General features: G+C 43.3%; 1 protein-coding gene across 5 annotated transcripts in view; it reads left to right on the top strand.

The window, feature by feature from the left end:
- Nucleotides 1–21,503, top strand: part of LOC147417797 (uncharacterized) — a 74,408-nt gene that overhangs the window by 41,371 nt on the left and 11,534 nt on the right. The window contains exons 3-4 of one of the 5 annotated variants that reach the window (XR_015187305.1): nucleotides 9,632–9,691; nucleotides 11,669–12,217. The exons of 1 other annotated variant lie outside the window; for it this stretch is intronic. Coding sequence is in view for 1 of the 4 variants with exons in the window: in XM_086507167.1 (XP_086363293.1) it covers nucleotides 1,601–2,473 (873 nt within the window). In the remaining 3 variants the exon portion in view is untranslated. 3 more of the 5 variants (XR_015187306.1, XR_015187304.1, XM_086507167.1) reach the window with 3 other exon arrangements.

The raw sequence follows: 21,503 nt of genomic DNA, 5'->3' as shown, positions 1-21,503 counted from the left end.
ACAGACCTCGTTTGTGTGTAGGATTGGAAGAGAGGGTTTGTACATGGAGATCTCTATTGGGAAATTGCTTTTCGAGAACCGAGTTGCTTTCCGAGTTTTGAGTTTTCACAGGTGATGCTTTTCATGTTTTGATCTTTTGAGTGTTTGTTTGCAGGTGCAGTTACTTTGCACGAGGAAGTAGGTGCAGAGGATGGCATGAGCCTTTGTAGGAGAAAAGCGTTCTGTGGGAACAAAGCCAGATCAGGCCAAGTGTTTCGCACCCCAGGTTTCAAAGTAGTTCTGTGGATCTGAGAATGGTATACTCTCCAGTTGGGATCAAGGAGTAGAGATTCCCAAAGAAAGACTTCGTGTTCAAGATAGCAAAGTTGATGCTAAGATCTCTACAGAAGGGGACTCTAGAAATGGAGTCAAATAGAGTTATAGGGATGCCATGCCTTGAGACTGGAAGGTGAGTTCGAGAGGTGAGAACCTTGGCTCTCAAGGATTCTGATTAAGGAATTTTTTCCCTGAGGTTAGGAAGCAGAGGCTTCCGACTACCATGGAGTCTGTCATCTGAGATTTAGAACGGAAGTGGGAATACGTATGGTTCCAGTTCTTGTATGATGACTTCTCCCCAGTAATAAAAATACTATTTACGGGGAGAAGGGGGGGTAGACATCTTCTTCTGGTCCCTGGTACTCTCTCTCTCTCTCTCTCTCTCTCTCTGTGTGTGTGTGTGTGTGTGTGTGTGTGTGTGAAAGTTCCTGGCGTGAGAAGTTCCTGCTCTGTCGCGAACATTCCTGCGCGTTGCTGCAGCCCACTACACCTGCGCCAGCGGGTGTGTGTGTGTGTGTGTGTGCGTGTGTGGGCAAGAAATTCCTGCGCGTTCCTCAGCTTTTGGGCGCCCCTCAGACTGCGTGGCCTGCTCGTCCGTGACCTGCTGCAGCAGTTTGCACTCAGCACAGCAGTATGCCCCTGCGCAGCTTAATCCTATTGTGGGCTCGCCCCCTGTCAGCCCTTGTGCGACCTGCTGCATCCTCAGCGCCAGGCGTACTACTGTCAGTGCAACCAGTGCAGTTCGTAACAATTACGATTTCACAGGCTCTAAAATTTGCACAGTTTGCACTTGTACATGCTTTTACCTTGCAAGATGTATATCTTCTGTGGCTGATGTATACATCTCTGCGGCCTTTGTGAACAGATAAAAAACAATAATACAAAAAATCTTTCGTTTTGGTTTGGAACGTGATCCGGTTGCTGCATGTCAGAGTTCCAGTGTGTTTTTAAGCGTCGTAAAGCCATGATTAACGTTTCAGAGAGTGCTTCTAAAATCAAAAGCTGTCTGTATGAAGACTTCGAAGAAGCTCGAAAAGCCTGGAATGGTCAGGCATCTGCCCTTGAGGTGCGAATTCCAGTACAGGACCTTACGGATCCGGTAGCACAATACGCCAAGAATGCGGTCATCTTGTTTTTCCCGGGCAAAATGCCAATTGCGTAGGATGTCGGACAATGGGTTGATTTCCTTCTTAAACGCCAGGCTGTCCAAGGCGTTTATTTTGGTGCTCGGGGTTTCTTTGAGGTTTTACTGGCAGACACTGAAGCTAGAAACCTTTTGCTGGAGATGTCTCCGCTCTTTTCTGGCACGCAGATGACTCATGTTCTACCGTGGTCACTTACGAAGGACTGTCAAAGTCTTATTCGTCACAAATGTCCAGTGTGGGTGGAAATAGTTGATTTCCCTCGCACGTTGAGGCATTTTCTTCCGTTTTTGGCTGCTCAACTTGGCAAGGTAATTTGCCCTCCGAAATTGGATGCGAATACCAATAGGTTTTGCATTCTTTGGGATACGGACAAGCATACCCCGGATGAAATTATGGTGGATTCAGGGGATCCATGGGTTGGCAAGCGTCCTTTTAAACTCAAATGGGGAAAATTTGCAAACTCCTGTTTTCTATGTGGTAGATTTGGTCACATGCAATCTGAATGTCCTGAACCAGTTCTACTGCCTCCTCTTTCGGCTGTTCCTGCTTCTGCCTTTGCCCTTGTAGGCAAATTTGTTGGTGAAGCTAAATTGAATAAGGTTTCTACTATGAAGGTGATTCTCAATGTAGACAAAGGGAAAAACAAAAATCCGCAGTCTTTTGATGTTGGTAATGTAAATGCAGGGAAAGGCAAGAATGTTGGGTCAGGTGATGTTAGCTTAGGGGCGGTGCCCAAAAAGACAGTGAAAATTCGTACTCCAACCCCCTCCCGTAATTACGTTCCTCTGGTTAATGCCAACAAGAATGTATTGTTTAAGCAGCTTCCTTGCAATGACAATCGCACGTTGATTGATGCTTGGGAAAAAGCGATGCATTTGTATAAGGATGTGCTTTTGGGTGAGGCTTCCACCTCTCAGGCAGATCCTATGGACAAGTTTCTTGTTTTCACTGAGCGAATGGGTTCTGGTATGGATGTGGGGAATGGAGATGTCCATATGGGCATCTCGACTTGATCCTTGTGTCTCTCGCCGATGTACATATGATTTTCTAATGCACAGTTCCATTAAATGCATTACATACAATGTGCGTGGGTTATGTAACCTTGACAATGACAATTGACCTGGCACTATGTACATACATGTAGGGCAGATATAGTAGTTTTGCAAGAACACAATCAGCATGAATTTGCTGGTTAGTGTTCTTATTTTGCTAGTTATTGGATTGCATATGTTGGTTTGCAAGACTATTCAGGTTTATTGATACTGGTTCGGCATGAGCTTTAGCCAGCCCTCTTATACAATGATCCACAGGGCCGCTGGATGGTAGTTTAATGCCTGATGAATGGTCAGGTTTATGAATTTGGAGGTGTTTATGCGCATAGAGCATATGGGCAAAGGGTTGCTCTATGGTGAGACACCTCTTCTTGTTTATGGCCTTCAAATGCATTCCTTTGTGGTGATTTTAATAATACCCCTGCGATGGATGATAGCACCACAGGTATTTCACACATGTTGTCTACGGAAAGGCTAGAATGGGATAATCTGTTTGGCTGCTACTCCGATGATTGATTTATGGCGGCATTTGCACCCTGAATGCCCCTGGATTTACTTTTCAGCATGTTGCTCACTCTTCTTATAGAGCGCGGTTGGATTGATGATATTTGCTTAATCTGCAACAATATGAGGATTTTGTATGTGAGGTCAGCATCGATTACACTTTACAGTTATCTGATCATTATCCTGTTTTGTTGAATGTGAGTTTTGGGCAGTCTCGTTGTGATCGACCTCTTTCTAGGAAACGTCTGCTACATATTAACAATGCTCATCTCACTCATGCGGCCTTTCGTGACATGATTTCTGATATTATTCCCCCGCTTCTTGCTCACATGCATTTTGATCTTGATGCTGCGTGGTATCGCTTTGTTATGAGGGTGCAAAGTGTCATTTATGACTATGGCACGCATTACATGCAGTGCACTCGGGGGGATGTTAAGGATGCGAAGCAAGCTTGTCAACAGTTGCAAATGTTGGTTGATTTGCGGCCTTTGTCTGACACTGAGATGTCGGAGTTGTGCGAAGCCTGTGTGTGTATTCAGCATAATGACAAGCGTAACCTTGCTAAATGGCAGACGCATAGGCTTTCATGGATAAAGGCTGTGCTTCGAAGCAATTTTTCAAGCATTTGCATCATGCGAGGGTCTCGCAAGCAATCAAGCGGTTATGCTTTCCCTAGGTGTTTGGACTTCTTCAAAGCAAGAACTTGCTGATGCCATGGCTTTGCATTATCGACATGTATTTGCTGCTCCTCCTCGAGCATCCTCGGTTGCTTGCCATGCGCGTCAATTGATGCTTTCCTTTGTTCATCCGATCATATCCTCACAGGATGCATCTTGCCTTGAGGACTCGTTCACTACCTCGGAATTGCATAGTGCGTTACTTGCTTTGGGCCGTTGGCGGTCTCCCGGTTGGGATGGACTTACTGTGGAATTCTTCCTCTCCTTTTGGGAGGATCTTGAATTTCCATTGCTTTTCATGATTAATGCAGCATGGCAGAAACAAGATTTGCTTCTATCTTGGAAAGAAGGTTTACTTAAATTGCTGCATAAGCAAGCGCTTTGCGAGCGATTCTCTCACTGGCGCCCGATTACTTTGATGCCGGTGATTTACAAGAAATTGGCTAAGATGTTGGTGCACCGCATTAAGGACCATCTTTTTGTCGGACTCCATCAGGCTGAATATGGTTTCATTCCACGTCGTCAGATTTTGGACAATTTGGCTAATGTTATGATCGGCATGGAGTATGCTAAGTATACTCATCGATGTGCTGGTTATGCAAGTTGATATTGAAAAGGCCTTTGACACTGTACAATGGGATTTCATTGCTGCCACAATGAGGTGCCTAGGGTTTGGTCCTAAAATTGCCAATGTGGTTTATTTCTTGTATGCATGTAGTACGTCTTCGGGAATCTGGAAGGTGAATTAACAGAATCTTGGCCTCTTGGTTGTTCGGTCAGGCAGGGTTGCCCCCTTAGTGCTTTGTTGTATGCTACAGCCCCTCACCCATTGTTGATTTATCTTGGTTTGCAGTTACCTTCGGGTCGTACCTTTGTTGGCCAGGCTTATGCAGATGATTCGTTGTTTATGCCTCGTAATCAGAAGGTTGATGTCAAAGTGATTATGAAAGCATTGGAACTTTTTGGCATTGCGACGGGGCTTAAAGTCAACTTTTGTAAATCGAAGCTTCTGCCTCTTCGTTCTTGTGATTGGCACAGTCTATTGTGGCCAGGTGAGATTATTTCTCCAAACGTGATCACTAGGCATTTGGGTTATCCAATTGGATGGAATGTCACTCATTCTCAGAAAGTAGATTGGGTTATGCAACGATTGAAACTCAAATTGCACTGCTGAAAGTTATCCACTTGGCCATCGCATGTTCGTCTGCGAACTGTTCAGAATATCCCGTTGGCTTACGTTCAGTTCTTTTTACCACTAATGCATTGGCCTCGTCGTTGCCTTGATTCTCTTATGTCGGACATTATGTCCCATTTCTGGCGGACCCATGCATAGAAAAAAGGTTTGCGCTTGATATCTATGGGAAAGCTTTGCACTCTTAAACGCCTGGGTGGCCTTAACATTTTGGATTTGTGCAGGCATGTTCTTGCTTGAAAAGCTATGTTGTTGCCTACACTTACGCAACAAATTCAGCCTTGGACTCTTATGTTTGCACACCTTGGTCAGCATGCTGTTACTTCCTCATTTGGCCATTGGAAACCATCTATCTGGGAGGTGGTTTTCGGCAAGATGGAAGGGTACATTCTTGGATGTCCTCTTGCTTCCACTTTAGTGTCTACCTGGAAAGAGGTTACGGTTCATCTTTCATGGAATCCTCAGCAGGAAGGTGATTCGATTCGTTTGGAGAGTCTCCATTGGAGCCGAGCATTTTCTCTTACTTTGGTCGACCGCTCCCCTCACCAGGCTTATTTTCTCGCTGGCCGTGGCATTCGTATGGTTGAGGATGTAGTCGATGAGGCTGGATATACTTTTGAGTTCCCCTTCGCCGCTCGCTGTTTTGGATTGGGCATGCATTATCGTTAGTTTTGGAGAGAACTTCAAAGTATGTTGCATGACTTTTTGCCAGTTTCACTTTTACCTGATGGTGATCGCATGTCTGATTGGGCTTTTTGGGATACGCCTTTTCGGGATATTTCTGTGGGTCGAATTTATGCTCTTTTGCTACCACTATCTTGGCTTGCTGATCATTGCAATGCCCTTTGGCACATGCACAAATCTGATCTTTGGTGGAGGAAGCTTCTCTATGCCTTGTAGAAAAGCCACTTGCCGTTGAAGGAGCGACTCTTTGGCGTTGTTTGCTTGGAGTGCTTCCCGTTGGCACTTTTCTTAGGGCGCGTCATATTCACTCCTCCTCTTGCGTCCGTTGCTCCACTGCAGAAGAGGATACTTATCATTTGTTGTGGGACTGCTGCATTTCGCCGCGTATCGGCCTGTATGCGGCTCTGCGCCGACACTACAGCGTTTTGCGGTCTTCTTTATGTGGATCAGATATGGGCTTATTGGACCCTGTGGAGTCAGCGTAATGCTTACATGTTTCATCGTACTCATGCAGACCCGTTCCCACTCTTCAAGCTTTCCCTTCGGCAATCGTTACAGTTTGCCTTGGAAGTTGGTGATATCACTGCAGAGATACATTGGCTTTCCTATGAATGTTTCTAGCTACTCTATACAAATGAGTAGTTCTGTGTTCTTTCCCTTGTATATTACCCTTTTGGTGGGTTTTCCTCGCTTTGAGGTTTCCCACTAGTAAATTAATCAAATAGATTTACAAAAAAAGTGTGTGTGTGTGTGGTGGAGGTAGGCTCTTACTGCAATCTGGAAGTCTCGCTTGCCTCTTAAGGAGCGTTTGTTTCTTTGGCGTTGTTTGTTGGGAGTCCTTCCAGTTGGAACACTCCTTGCGGCGCGTCGTATTAGCTCCTCTCGTTGCGCCGGTTGCTCTGCTCTGCTGATGAGACTGTCAGACATCTGCTTTGGGAGTGTCGCTGCACCAGGGCTTTCCTTTGCTGTGTTTCTGCTTGTTTGCACCTTCGATATTCCTCAATGGTCTTCCACAAGCGATTCTGGCTTTTTGACATTCTTCCGAATTACCTCCAGCAATATGCCATTTTCTTCGCATGGGTCAGATTTTGGTTGCTATAAGCCTTGTGGCACCGCCGCAATCTCTTCATGTTTCACCAGCATGATGTAGATCCTTTTTCATCGTTCAAGTTTTCGCTGAGGCATTCGTTACATTTTGCCTTTGACATTGGGGACATATCCTTGGAAACCTTGCAGCTCTTCTATGTTTGCTTAGCGCTTTTGTATCGCAGAGCACTTTAGTGTTCTTCCCTTTGTATATGATCTTTTTGGTGGGTTTTCCTCGCCTTGAGGTTTCCCACAGGTAAATTAATCAAAACAGATTTACAAAAAAAACGTGTGTGTAAATGTATATATATATACACACACACACATATATATAGATATGTAAGTCTATTTATTGGTGATAATTAACAAATACAATTGTGAACCAACAGTGGCAATGCTGATTGAAAAAAAGTTGGTAACCAAACAGCAATAGGACGCGCCAAAAAAATCATAACCAGAGAAAAAAAAGGGCACAATTATAATTCTGCCGGTCTTATGTTTGTCATCAGCTTCCTAGGGGGTCCCGAAATGTGATAGCAACTGTGACTGATAATGCCTCCAACTACATGGGTGCACGCCCTCCTCTCTATATGACATGCCACGAATATTGAGTGGATCAAGGGTGGGGGTGTATTTGATGGGCACGGGCGAAATTGGGACCGTGGATCTGGAGACCTGAATTTACTAAATTTTCTGAGGTAAATTCTCCAAACCCGAATTTACCAAATTTAATTCCTGAATTTACAAGGGCCTACATTTACAAAACCATGCTGACTTCCACAATTTCCAAGAAGCATGCATGGATGAGTGGTTAGGGCATCGTGCTGCCAAGTGAGGTGTAACAGGTTCAAGTCTCGGGGTGAGGGAGGGGGGCTCGGACCCAAATTTACATTTTAAATTTTCCGAATTTACAACGTTCGCATCTGTCGGCCCGATTTTTCCTGTAGTTGCGAGATGCAACCCCACCCTTGATCCCCTCAATATTCTAGTGTGTCAAATAGAGAAAAAAGGTGCAAACCTCACTATTGAGAAATTGCGTGTTGAGTAACTTTGCTTCTCAATGGTGACAAAAAGCTACAAAGTTTTGCCATGCTTGTGCTGGGTAAATCTCAAAGGAAATGTGGGAAGCAGTGTTCGGGAAAAATTGTTACTTGGTGAGCCAAAGGCTCTTTTTGCAGTATCTGACGTAGAAGCCACCACGTGTCATTAGATTTAAAGTGGTGGCTTTAGATTTAAATTTAAAAAAAAAACATCACTGCCATGAAAAGTTCTAAAAAAAACTTCGCGCGAAAAGCTACCAAGTGAATAAAATAAAAAAACCACTCTGCGTTGCTCAATTGCTCTCGTACAGAAGCAGTTCAATCTTCTCCACAAGCAGTTCGCAGGTTCCCCAGAAGCAGCTCGGAGCTTTGTTTGCAGGTTTGTCTCTGCCCACTCTTTGAGAGAGAGAGAGAGAGAGAGAGAGAGAGAGAGAGAGAGAGAGAGAGAGAGAGAGAGAGAGAGAGAATATATAGGCTATGATGCTAGTAGCATCTTTTGCCGCTCCTCCTTTCAACCAAAGCTATCATCGCAGCACGTTCCAATTTCCAGACAGAGTCAAATGTTTGCAGCAAGCTCACTGTGGGTAAAGAATCCTTGACTCCCCGTGAGTAATTACTACTCACATGAGTAATTGCTACAGGAAGTTGCGACTTCTTTCTAGCTAGTAGTGCAGGAAGATGACAAGCATTGTTGGACATGGGTCTGCAGATTAACCTTCTCTTTCCATGCTTTTCTTTGTGCTCCAGAATAGCTCGCATTTGCCCTACGCTTAAGCAGCTTATTAGGAGGCTAATTAGCAGCTGATTGATTAATGCCCCTAACCACGCTTTGAGCAGATCGGGCAGATTTTACTCACATATGAAGTCATAGGGAAAGCAATGGAGACAAAAGTTTAAAGTACTTGCTTGCGCATGAGCTTTAATGGAACCATCAAACACGGACCCTACTGCCTTCTCATCCTCTGATCTATGGTGCTTGAAGTGGCAGCGCCCATCTATGTGTTGGAAGTGGCAACGCCCAGCTAGCTATACTGGCACCTTATACATGTTCACATGAAAGCGAAGAGCCATGAAGAAAAGCCTACCTCGTCGTCATGGTGAGAGCATTCTTCAGTAACGTAGAGTTTGTAGGCCAAGCTCCTCCCTATTCATTCCAGCAATACAAGGTCGACAATGTCACTGTTTGCCCCATCAGCATATTGGAATCGGCCTTCTTTTGCAGTGAAGCCTCAATACCTAATTATAAGCCTACTTGCACTTTCCCCACGTAGCGATCATAGCAGCTTTGTGTGCAACAAGACCCAGTGGCTAGCTGAACAGTATGTCTTGCTTCAACTACCTTACTCAGCTCGTTTTTGCAAGCGCAACTAGTTATGGACAGCATTATGCCGCTCCAAGTATATAATCTCATGAGATTCAACAACCCTGTGCCCTCGGCCATCCTTCAATATTCATGGAAATGATATGCAGCAGGTCCCTATGCCTAATTCTTAAGATTCACACCAATTCTTTCTGTGCAGTTTGCCTATGCAGCAGTAAGCCGGGCAGAACCGGAAAGGAGTACCAGACACCTTTCAAACCCTGGTTATATTTCGTAGATCATCAAGTTGGAGGGTTCCGACGTGATGAGAATTCTCAAAGATCAGATATTTCGTGCGATCAACCAATGATAGATGTCTGTTCTAGTGCTACTGAAACAGAAGATATCAGATTTCAATCGATGATCGGTTGGCCTAATCTGGAGTCGAACCACCAAAACTCATTGCCTTTGCAAGCCCGTTCAACACATTTTTTTGCTGATGCTATCAGGGTGTTGGCAATGCAGACGGAAGAGGCACCTCTGTATGACGTGCACAATATACTTTGCACTTTCAATTTCAATGTGACGTTTCATTGCAAGATGATATGTTTAAATATTCACATTGCTTTTTTGTAGCTAGACTCACATATTGGTATGTAGATTGGACAATCAAAAAGCAGGAGTACAACATTGCAGGTCAGTAAAGCACCTCATTTATTGTCGCAGTTCATTCATGCTTTATCTATTTGCTTGTTTTAGACTATGCTAGGTCATGGTTTGAAATCACTGCATTGTATAAAGATTGGAGCATGCAATGTGACATCTTCGCTCACAATCTAGAAGTATGTCTCTGCGGCGCGGGGGCATACCTCACATATATAGCGATAAAGGAGGTCGACAGATAAATGAAGGCGCTTTGTCATCGGAGCGGCAACAACAAGGCTTAGCAACATTGTATCTACAATCCAACATACCAACCACGAATCAACATTATCCTCTCTCTATTCATGAGACCGATGAGCGCTATTTGGACATAATAGAGGCAGATATTATAATTATAGACGAGCTATCCATGTTAACCCAAACGACTTTTGACCTTATCGTAAGACAAAATGTCAATGTAACAAGCAGTAAATTGGCAGATCTCTTCAACAACAAATGTGTTCTCTTGCTCGGTGATCTTGCCCAACTACCCCCAATTTGTAGTCACGCACGGGAGCTTTGTAACACATGCCATATCACAAGCTCGGTCCATTGGCTACATGCAATTTTGTACAAGATGTCATGCTCTATAAGACATGCAACAGACCCTGAATTGCTTCAGTCCTTTACCATTTTTCGTGAAAGAAAACGAGTCGTAGATGAGATCAATTGTACCTTGGGTGCATGTATTATAGATGAAGCGCATGTGCATGACTACGTCAACAACTCTACTACGATAATCTATACTCACATGTCGGACGTCCAACACTATAACAACCTTGCCTTGAATAAATTGTACAATCAAACTGACATTACAAAACTTGAAATGAAGACGAACGCGAGTAACATAAATGTCCTTCAGTAGTGGCTCCTAGACCCTAAGTTCAATGAGCTGGATTCGATCGCAATTTGCGTGCATTGCATGATCACTGAAAATATGGACTTGACAATCGGTGCGGCAAACGGTGCAGCATGCATTGTCGATGCCATAACACAGAACACAGAAGGTGAAGTAACATGTATCATTGTCCTTATTCATTGTATTGGGAATAACTACAAAAGAAGAAAGGCAAAACACAAACAACTAAAAAAGAAGAAAGGCAAAACACACTCGAAACCCACCTTTAAAAATGTGAGCCGACGTACTACTGCGCTACCAACCATTCAATGAAAAATTTCTTTTTGAAATACTTTTCGTTTGCAAGAATTTACATGTAGCATGTATACTAGAAAAAACATTTATCTGTAGACATAGTAGTACAACCTCGCTTGGATATAATCTCAACTGTAACCACCCCTATAATCTCTAATAATTGATGCACTTAACTTTGTCTCCTCCCATAAACATTATAGCATTTTTCAAGTGTATATTCCTTTCACGCAATGCCGCCCTTCCCAAATTAGTCTTGCTCTTGTTCCCTTGAGTGCTAGCTTGTCCTGTTATATTCTATAGATGTTATATAGCAAGGCCCACCAAGCAAGACTAGTTTTCCTAACCATACACAATTCCTCTCTATGCTTTTTCAAGAGGAAATTTTAAAATATTGACCTATTTTTTTCACCTTTATACACTGTTTTTGTTAAATTTAAAGGGAATAGTTCTTTTTCCTCTTGCGTTTAAGCGGCATTATTGAATTTTCAAGTGGCATGATTGTAAAAGCTGAGACACACTCTTCCCCATGTGAGAAGGGTTGCAATTTTCAACCTTGTTCGGTTTGAACTTTGTGAGTCTAGATTTCAATTGAGAGAGCTTCTTTGTCTCTTGGGTGTTTCAATGTTTATTTGAACTCATTCAAAGATGACCGTTGAATGTGATTCCTTTGGAATCTGTCAAGAGTATCTCTCTCTAAGAGAGTATACTCCAATTCAAACTTTGGATCAAAGTAATTACAATGCAGCAAAGCTACTAATTGTACATATTTACAATGTCATTTGTAGCCAGTTCTGAGGGGGCATTTTTGTCTTTTGCAGTTATTTTTGTATGGTGCTATAGGTGATCGATATACTCATTAGATCCTGCACAAAACCCATCTGCGACGCATGGATCAAATCCGGTAAGAAAAGCCGAAGCCTAGCGAGCCGCAAACAGTGAATTCTGACTACAACACAGATACATGTCTCTGCTAGCATGTGTTGTTGCCAAGTTCTCTATGTTTGCATATCTTGCAAGGCCAGGTCTGTGTATAGAAGCTCATCAAGAATGGTGACAATGACTGAAGCAATTTGCTTGGATGCGTGGTTATTTTTCAAGTTGGGTGCCTACTAGTTTGTATTGATACTAGGGTAAAGGAGCCGGTTCAGGGACGCATTCAAATCGTATGGCCCAATTTAAGGAAATTCAAATCTTTACAACTTGATCTTGTATGATATTCCATGATTTTCAATCAGATTTATGTTGAAAGATATCCATGTGAAAATCTTTACATACAAAAATATCCACCTCATCAAGCATTGGAGTAACGGAAAAGATACAATGAATTAATTCAGATCTTGTCCCAGTTTTGGAACCCGTTCTCTTATTGCGCCCAAGCTTGTTGAAACCCCCCCTCCCTCCCCCCCCCCCCGCCCGGTTGGGTGCTACCATTCAGTTTTGATACTAAAGCTTGTTAAAGTCGATGCATCCTTGATCAAGCAAAAAGCTTTATTGATATTGGGGTAAAACCTTAAAAGGTCCATACTAATGATGCACAACCTTGGCATAGTACTGCTTTTAGTGATTAATTTTCTCTCCTTTCCAAAGTATGTCGGTGATTCCATAGGAGGAACGCCCTGAAAGGTTCCAACAATCTTATATGAAAGCATGCCATGTAGGAAGCAACTTAAGCTTGTAAACTGTTTCATTGTTATTGTGTAAATCCCAAAAAGGTCCATGATTACAATGCGCAAGCTTAGCATACTACTTTTATTGATTGACTCCTCTCCTTGAAAATTCTTGCCCAAAATATGTCACATGCAAGCCTTTGGAAAATGGAGCAAAACCCAATCAGTGAGAAGAAAATGATCGTGGCTCTCGTTTATTTAATTAACAACATTAAGGCTTTGATATGTAAATTAGCATGACTGTATGTGGATGAATCTGTAGTATACATCGATGTAAAGATTGTAAATACTAATGTCCACAACAGGCAATGTATACAGTTTCTGATAGGCCTCCAAAGCATGGTCTGCATCAGAACATTGTCTGCACCTCCACAATTGAATCAAAGGACCATTCCCTCTTTTTGCAAGTTACAATTCCTAAATTCCTTTCTCCTTCCTTTTGGTCATGCCTGAGTTTACTCCTCTTCTATCCATTAACCAAAAAGTGAATATCCATTTTTTGCTTCTTGAATTCAATATGGCTTTTTTATCGGATTGTTCATGTGGCCTTTTCTATTAATGCACAATCTATGTTATTGCATACAAGTTATGTCCAATTGCTATTTAACTTAGCCACCTTTCAAACTCGATAAACCTCCCCACCGCCTTGATGGATGTAGTAAGGCCTACGCTCTCTCTCTCTCTCTCTCTCTCTCTCTCTCTCTCTCTCTCTCTCTCTATATATATATATATATATATATATATATATATATATATATATATATATATATATATATATATATATGTATATATATCATGGCTCTATAGAGGTCAATAGTGGGGCATGTATGCACTCCAGAGGGGATTTCTGATTTGGCTCACTCCACTATCGGGGTGAAACAGGGATGCCCGCTATCTCCTACACTATTTGGTGGATGAGATTGTTGACTACATTGAGAGGGATGGTGATAGAGGAGCACAGTTGGCAGGGACATGGATCCCACTATTGTTATATGCCAATGATATTGTGTTGATTTCTGACTCCCTGGAGGAGATGCAACGTCATTTAGATTCTTTGTACACATTTTCCTACAGTAGGTGCAACGATTTGTGAAAAAAAAAGTACGAGGCGAATCTTGGCAAATGTGCAGAATAGCGAGACTGGCGCCGTGGAGGAGAGAGAGAGGGGGGAGTGTAAGGTGGGTGTTGGGCGACAGAGCGCGCGGAGGCAGAGAGAGAGAGAGAGAGAGAGAGAGAGAGAGAGAGAGAGAGAGAGAGAGAGAGAGAGAGAGAGAGGCGTACGGCGTGTGTCCGGCGGCGTAGCAAGCAGGGGCGACGGGCAGATACGAAAGCAAAGTTGTATTTTTCTAAAGATATGATTCGCCCTAAAGAGAAAGTTTACTTGCTCGCTGAAGTGGTTATGGGAGCATCTGGAAGGTTAATCTTGGTTACGTGGGTTCGAATCCGCATTACCCTTTTGTGAGGGTAGTGAATCATTCGCTTGAGAGGAGAGAGAAGGAATTTCAGTGAGCATCTCAAGAAGCAATGAATAAAATAAAAGTAGAGCGAGTAGAGGAGTAAGAAAATGAATAGTGGATTGTATGCTAACCTAGGGTAAACCAAGGTTATGGTGTTTAACACCACATCACATTGGGTCAGGAGGTCAGCACCCACATTTACATATGGCTAGGAGACACTGGAGTATACAAATTGACGAGAGCAACAAAGACTAGATTGACGAGAGCTTATGTAGCCTTGGGAGGATTGGAGAAGATGTGTTTGCAGGTTCAGTTTTAGGAACCTCGAACAAAGCTGTGCCTTTTTGACACTCTAGTGGCTTAAGCTATGCTTTTACGGGGTTCAGATTTAGGGACTCTCAGTGGACCACCATGGCAGATATGGTAGCAATAATGGATGGAGATGTATGGAGAGGCCCCTCTCTATGATTTCTCGTATGATTCGGGCTAAGGCCTCAGTGCCACATGAGATTATTCGAGCCGAGTTGGCTGCCCCACCTCTCATGGTCGAGACCCTTACTAGATCAATACCCTTCATGCATAATTTATGGGACCTCCCAAGAGATAGATATGCTTGGCTAGCCCTTGAGTCATCCCGACAACTAGCACTACAAGGGAACACAACATGTTGGTATGGACAGATGACATCATGGTTTTAGTCACATGGCCTCAGCATGGATAGACTACCTCTATTCCAGTACTCCTTGGATGCACGCTCCGTATCTCTCACACGCACAGAGATCATTAGACTCATACGTCAACATTTGATTCAGGAGCACATGGATACAACCGATACAAGAGCTGGGCACGAAGATGGCTTTCTATAGAGAGCATCTTCTCCAACTAACAGAGGATGGATATGTGATCACACGGGCCTATATGGACACTCATTTATCTTATGGGATACGATGTCGTATTGGTCAGGTGCACACATCATCGCATTAGCTAGAGATTGAGCCTGCATATTTAGGAGAGTACTAGCGGAGGCCAGGATATGCACGTTGTGCCATATAGAGCCAGAGAGAGAGTTACATCACATTTGTCATTGTCCGGTATACTATGAGATACGACATTGTCTATTCAGAAGGGGCTTTGGACCGTTCGCTAAAGTCATGAGATATCAATCTCAGAGATGCCTCGGTTTGTTTTTTCTAGAGTTGCGCAAACACAGGGAGAGTCTCCTGAGGAGATCACGCAGTGGGAGACATTCACAGAGGGAGATAACTGACTTCTTTAGAGCAGGGACTCAACAGCCAAATTAGCATGCTTCACAACAGACTTCAGAGCCCACTTATACCAGAGGTATATTAGTTGACAAAGCCATTGAGCTCGGAAGAGCTAGACGGCCACGACATCTATGGAGGCTTCATCAAAGAAATAGGATTATTCTAGCACGACATGGGAAACGCCCAGTATGACTATTTACAGAGGCGGACATTGATGAAGCTCTTTAGTGATCGATGCAATACTCTCTCGGACGAGGCACGATGCCAGCCATCCTCAAGCATTGATGATGATGATGATGATTTTAGGTTTTCACTTTACGTAATTTTTATTTTTGTACCCAGACATTGTATTAGATTCCCCAAGATTGTATCAGTTTGGCATCATAGGTCATTTTGGCCTTTTGAAGACGTTTAATATAACATTTCATATCTCTCTCTCTCTCTCTCTCTCTCTCTCTCTCTCTCTCTCTCTCTCTCTCTCTCTCTCTCTCACACACACACACACACACACACACACACACACACACACACACACACACACACACGTGCGCTAATTTTATATGTGTATGTGTATATATATGTATATATGGACATAAGACGGGATCAAACTGGACGTCTTGCCTTCGAGCATTGCCTCCTTTTATGGTAGTAGCTACTATATTCCAAGGTGATGTTTACAATGAGTAAGACTCAATGCATTTTTAGTGGAATTAAGGGACTGGGCTACACAAGAACACATGCAACACATGGATTTAGTACGATTGTTGGGGGGGGGGGGGGGGGGGGGGGGGGGGGCAGGGGGAGGGGCTAATTCTACTTGTGTGCATCATGTGAAGGCAAGGCATGCATCTCTCTAGGTTACTATCCCAATGTGGGTGGTTTCGTACATGAGCAACAACTCGATTGCATCATACCGGCAAAGACATGATGGGTTTGTGATATACATCCATTCCAAATTGAAGACTATGCTAAAGAAACCAAACTCAAAGAAACTTTGAAGTGTGAATCACCATAGCCCAAACTAGCATAAAAAGAGTATTTTTGACCCTACTATTGCTGAGAATTTTGCAACCATCTTGCAAACGCAAAGTTTAGTTGATACATTCCGTTTCATTCTTCTCCAAATGCTCATTGCACCATGAGTTGGGATGACAAAGAGCAGCCAAAACAATGCCCGAGATAAGGATGGCGTAGTAGACCGTTGCTTAAAGAGGAAGTTATGGCTTTCTTGCTCTCCGACAGGCTGTTTTGATGAAAGACTGAGCACATCTTTTACTTTCTTATCTTCTAGAACAGCCTCCTAAGCTCCTCTCTTTGCAAATAGGTTAACTTTACCTGCAATGTTCTTAGTGTGTAGCTTTTGCTGTAAACACGTTACTGGCAAGGGCCGGTCACCAGGTGCCGTGCCCATTCGATTCTCTCAAAACCATTCCGCAGTTGCCTATATCCACCGTGCAGAAGTGCAATTGTATGTCAGTCTTTCTGATTACAGTACACGAAGGCCATCTCTCCTTGTTTCGTGTGTATTTGCCATTTCGTACGAGGGAGGTGCACAACACATGCACATTCGCACAGTAGTTTGGCATGTATGAGTAGTCCCTCAGCGCATACCCGGTGACAGCAGAGATAATGAGCTGCCGAGTCGCATGCATTTAAGGGTGACGATAAGTCGTGAGCTCAATGTCAAAGCCTAAAGAATGGAGCCGAATAAGTAAAAGAAGAAGTCCTACCAATTGATGTGGGGAGCCCGTTCGATGGAACCCCAAGTGACATAAAGGAAGAAAATAAAGTAGAATCGGGACATACGCAAAAATTGATGATGTGGCAGATTTTTAAAAATTGCACTGGCATGATGATGTGGTAGGTTGTACGGATTTTTGCGTTTTGCGTTGGTTGATGACGTGGCAAATTGTACGGATTTTCGTAAATTACGTTGCCAGCTTGTGGCATTGCTTTTTGGAGATTAAAGGCTTTTTACTGCAATTGCTTTTCAGGCCCAGGACCTTTAAATATGAGGCTAGGGCTCATTCTTGGACATGCTTCCTCGAGAAGGTCCAGAGTCTGGAGTACCAGCTTGTACTGTCTTGATGCAATTTAAAGAAATACCGATAGGGGCGCCAAGGTTTGGGGCCAATACTCTTTGGGGTGGAATTCCATCACTCCGTGTCGCGTGTTGTCTCTCTCTTGTAGTTCAGTTATTATTGAAGTGCTAAAAGTCTGTTCAGTCTGTTCTTTTCTATTGGCAGTGGTGCCCGTCTTGTGACATAAGCTAACTCCTTGATCAAAACAGCCGAAAGGAGAAGCTAACTCCTTGATCAAAAGAGCATAAAGGAGAAGCTAACTCTTTAATAAAAAGAGAAAACTGATTGTTCCTCACATTGTTCTTCAAAAAAATTTGAGTTAACTTGAGTTGTTTTGCAGATATGCTGTAATCGTGGACGACTACTCTCTTTCAAGAAGGGGAGATGTAACACCTTGCTGACGTGTCAAAGCCTAAAGAATGGAGCCAAGTTACAGATGCCGGCCGAAGGGCCTAAACCCTAAGAAGAACAAGTAACAGAAGAAGTCTTCCCAACTTATGGGGACCCCGTCGGATGGGGCCCCAAGTGAAAAATAAAGCAGGACCCGCACACACGCAAAAACTGATGACGTTGTGAGCGGGATGGAAACACATAGAACGCCTCTATAATGACCCGACACACACTCTTGGGATGATTCACACACACACACACACACACACACACACACTATGGGGCACCACTTGGCTTACACAATCCACTTGGCCGAGACAGGGAACACACCTATGGAGTGAGAGGAGAGAGACTACCTATTTACCCACTCCACACAAAGAGAGAGCCACACACACACACACACACACACACCAAAAAACTCAGTTCAAAAGAGGAGAATTTCTGATGTTTAGATACAATTGAGCTTGGGCCAACACCAATGGAGCAAATAGCTCACACAATATGGGTAAAATATGCCAGATACAATAAAACATTGGAGCAGAAGCTTCGCTCATAGGAGAAACATACACAGCCAAAACAGCAGAAAAACAGTGAGAAATTTGGCAAAATGGATAGCGCCATCACGTCTGGAACGGCCCAAAACCCCACTCTACAATGTCAAAGTGCTCAAATCCGACCTCGGATGAGCAGTTTATGGCCAAAACAGGCTCCAAAAACAGCGAAAACACAGTTGCGGCTGTTCCTCCTCTTCTCTCCACGTTTTTTCTGGTCTTCTCTCTAGTTTTTCAGTTCCCACACGTAGCTTTATTACTTGGGCACCCTTGGCCTTTTAGTTGACCTCAAACGGACCCCGAACATGCAAAAACCTGACCTCGTAGTGCATAGTTATCACCCTGCTGCATCCGTCCGCACACCTAGAACTCAACTTTTTTCCATAATGCATCCCGCCACCACGTGAAGTGTCCCAAAAAGATGGTCCTCATGATGACATTTTTGCATAATCATCACAAGAAAACACCCACGTTGTGGCCGTACTTATCCACGTGCAAGTATTGACCCCATTCGACTTCCTGACGCCACTAGATGCCATCTGACGCACCTGCTTATCTCATGTCATCGGCCCGTGGATAGCTCCTCGATAATTTTTACGCGCTATCAACTCCTCATTATTATAGAGAAAACACATTGATACTGGTGACGATGAAAATCGATGCACTATATACATGTTGTCCTACCTGTACACATGTGGGTCCCACGTAACCACCTGGCTCTGGAAAATGGGCAATCCTTTATTCGATGCACCATGCATATGTATGTACATATGCGCAATCCCTTGCTCCAAAAAACTCATGATATAATTTGCCATCTCCTAGCTTGCTAGATCATTCATGATCAGCAGCAACAAAAAGAGATATGAGACTCGCCGCGTCACGGGTCTCCTCATCCCTCACCAACATTACTTGCTCCACAGACAGCTCATCTTGCTCCACCATCATTAACCTAGCATGATATAATTTAAGACGCAATCCATTTACCCTTGACTTATGTAAAATCCCATCCAGGTTAGCCAACTGATATGTACCATTTGGAAAACACTCAACCACCTTAAAAGGGCCTTCCCACTTAATTTGAAACTTATTTTGGAAGGTGTTGTCCAGCTTACTATTGTAGCACAAAACCAACTCATGCTTCTTGATACCTTTACTTTTGATCTTTTCATTTATCTTGCCAAAGACTTATCTTGCATCTGCCCATAATGCTCCAATGCGCTCATCCTATCCAACTGAACCTCTTGTAATTGTGAGCCTCTCTTTGAATACATCACTAAGCGGCCCAAGCAACTTCTCTAACATCTCAACTTCTCTAACATCTTGACTGCAGGGAACTCTACCTCCACAGGCAATAGTGCTTCCTTTCCATATACCAAATGAAATGGAGTAACCCTGTACCTGTCTTCACCGAAGTACGGTAAGCCCATAATGCACTAGGCAATTCCAAATCCCAATTCTTTCCTTGGTGCTCTGTCACTTTTGAAAGAATTTGTACCAACTCACCATTGAATCTTTCATTTAAGCCATTACATTGCTAGTAATAAGGAGTGGTATGCTGATGCCTAATCTTCATCTTCGCGCATAAAAAGTCTAGCAGTTTAGCTCTAAATCCTGGCCCCTTATCTGAAAGTAGCTCCAATGGCACCCCAAACTTGCAACATATTTCATCATACACAAATTTTGCCACATCCTTTGTAGTGATCTGTTTTGTTGCTATAGCCTCTGCCCATCTAGAGAGATAGTCCATTGCAATCAAAATATAGCTTTTGCCCCTACTTGTGATAGGTAATGGGCCTATTGCATCAATCTCCCACTTTTCAAACACATCAAATGCCATAATGGTTTTTCGTAGCTCTGGCTTCAACACTCTCTTCCCAAATGCTGGACACCCTATTGCAAGACCTACACCAATGGTGAACATCCTTGTGCAAACTAGGCCATACATACCCCTCTTGCAAGATCTTATGCAAGGTGATCTTTAGAGCAAAATGTCCGCCACATGCACCTTCATGATTCTCTTCCAACACTCTGTAAAGCTCCTCCCGCCAAGGTACACGTCTCAACACAAGATGCCCCTTTCATGTATAAGACATCACCAATCAATTTGTACCTGTATGCTCTACGCACAAAACCATACTTCTTAGACTTCTGAATGTCCTTTGGAATGATTCCTGCTAGCAAAAACTCCTCTTCTTGAGCTAAACTTTCCCGGCCATGATAAAGGGGTAAATTGGTCCTCAACACAAATAGCTCCCCAATCATGCTTTGAGTTGCTTCATGTGCTTTTCCATTTAGGGCACGTTCAATATGTTTGATGCTCCCCGCTTTGAACTTTTTTAACAGGCCTTTAATTCTGAAGCACATTTCCTTCAATGAGGTGTTCTTGCTCTTCCACACACCCAACACTTGCTTCACAACCAACAAGGAATCACCTTTTATGCTCAATCTTTTAATCCCATGCTTCAAACAAATGTGTAATCCAACTTCCCATGTAGCATATTCAGCCTCATTGTTACTACGCGCATCCAATTTGAACCCTCTCTTGCATACTAGCTTCCCCTATGGATCATAAACTGCTATACGATCATAAACTGCTATACCCCCTGAGCTGCATCATGGCTCTTTCTGTATGAGCCATCAAATAACAAAACATGTGCATTGCTAATCTGTGGCACTTCTTCAACTACCTTTCTCACCACCTCTTCCTTAACAATAAGGGGATTCACCTTGTAGGTCAACAAATCGGCTAGGGTAGCTCTTGTACTATCTTCCACTAGAAAAGAGAACTCAAACTCTTGCAACTCAATTACCCATTTCTTGACCACATTTGACATGTTAGCGCCATTAATTAACTGTGGCAATACGACATAACTCATCAAGAAAACAAAAGGTCGTGGTAGCAAGTAATGACGAAATCGTCGACAAGCAAATATTACACTGGCCATCACTAGCTCTACTTCCGAGAACTTTCTCTCTGCTACCAACTTCACTCGGCTTGCACAATACAGTGGCCTCATGTAATCGTTGCCCTTCCCCTTTTGCAATAGCATGGCTCCAATGGCATCATCTCCTACTGATGGATTTATATAAAACTTTCTCCCAATCAAGAGCGTGATGGCTGACAACCCCCCTAAAACCTCTTTCACCTCTTGAAACACTTCTTCACACTTGTCATCCCATTGCAATGGATCATGCTTTACCACTTGTTGTAATGGATAAAGGAGATGTGAAGACAATGGAAT

This window comes from Adiantum capillus-veneris, chromosome 30, assembly GCF_014529385.1.
Source record: "Adiantum capillus-veneris isolate H3 chromosome 30, ASM1452938v2, whole genome shotgun sequence".
NCBI classification, from domain to species: Eukaryota; Viridiplantae; Streptophyta; class Polypodiopsida; order Polypodiales; family Pteridaceae; genus Adiantum; species Adiantum capillus-veneris.
The sequence above is the reverse complement of the archived record's forward strand: the minus strand, read 5'-3'. Positions and strand labels throughout refer to the sequence as shown.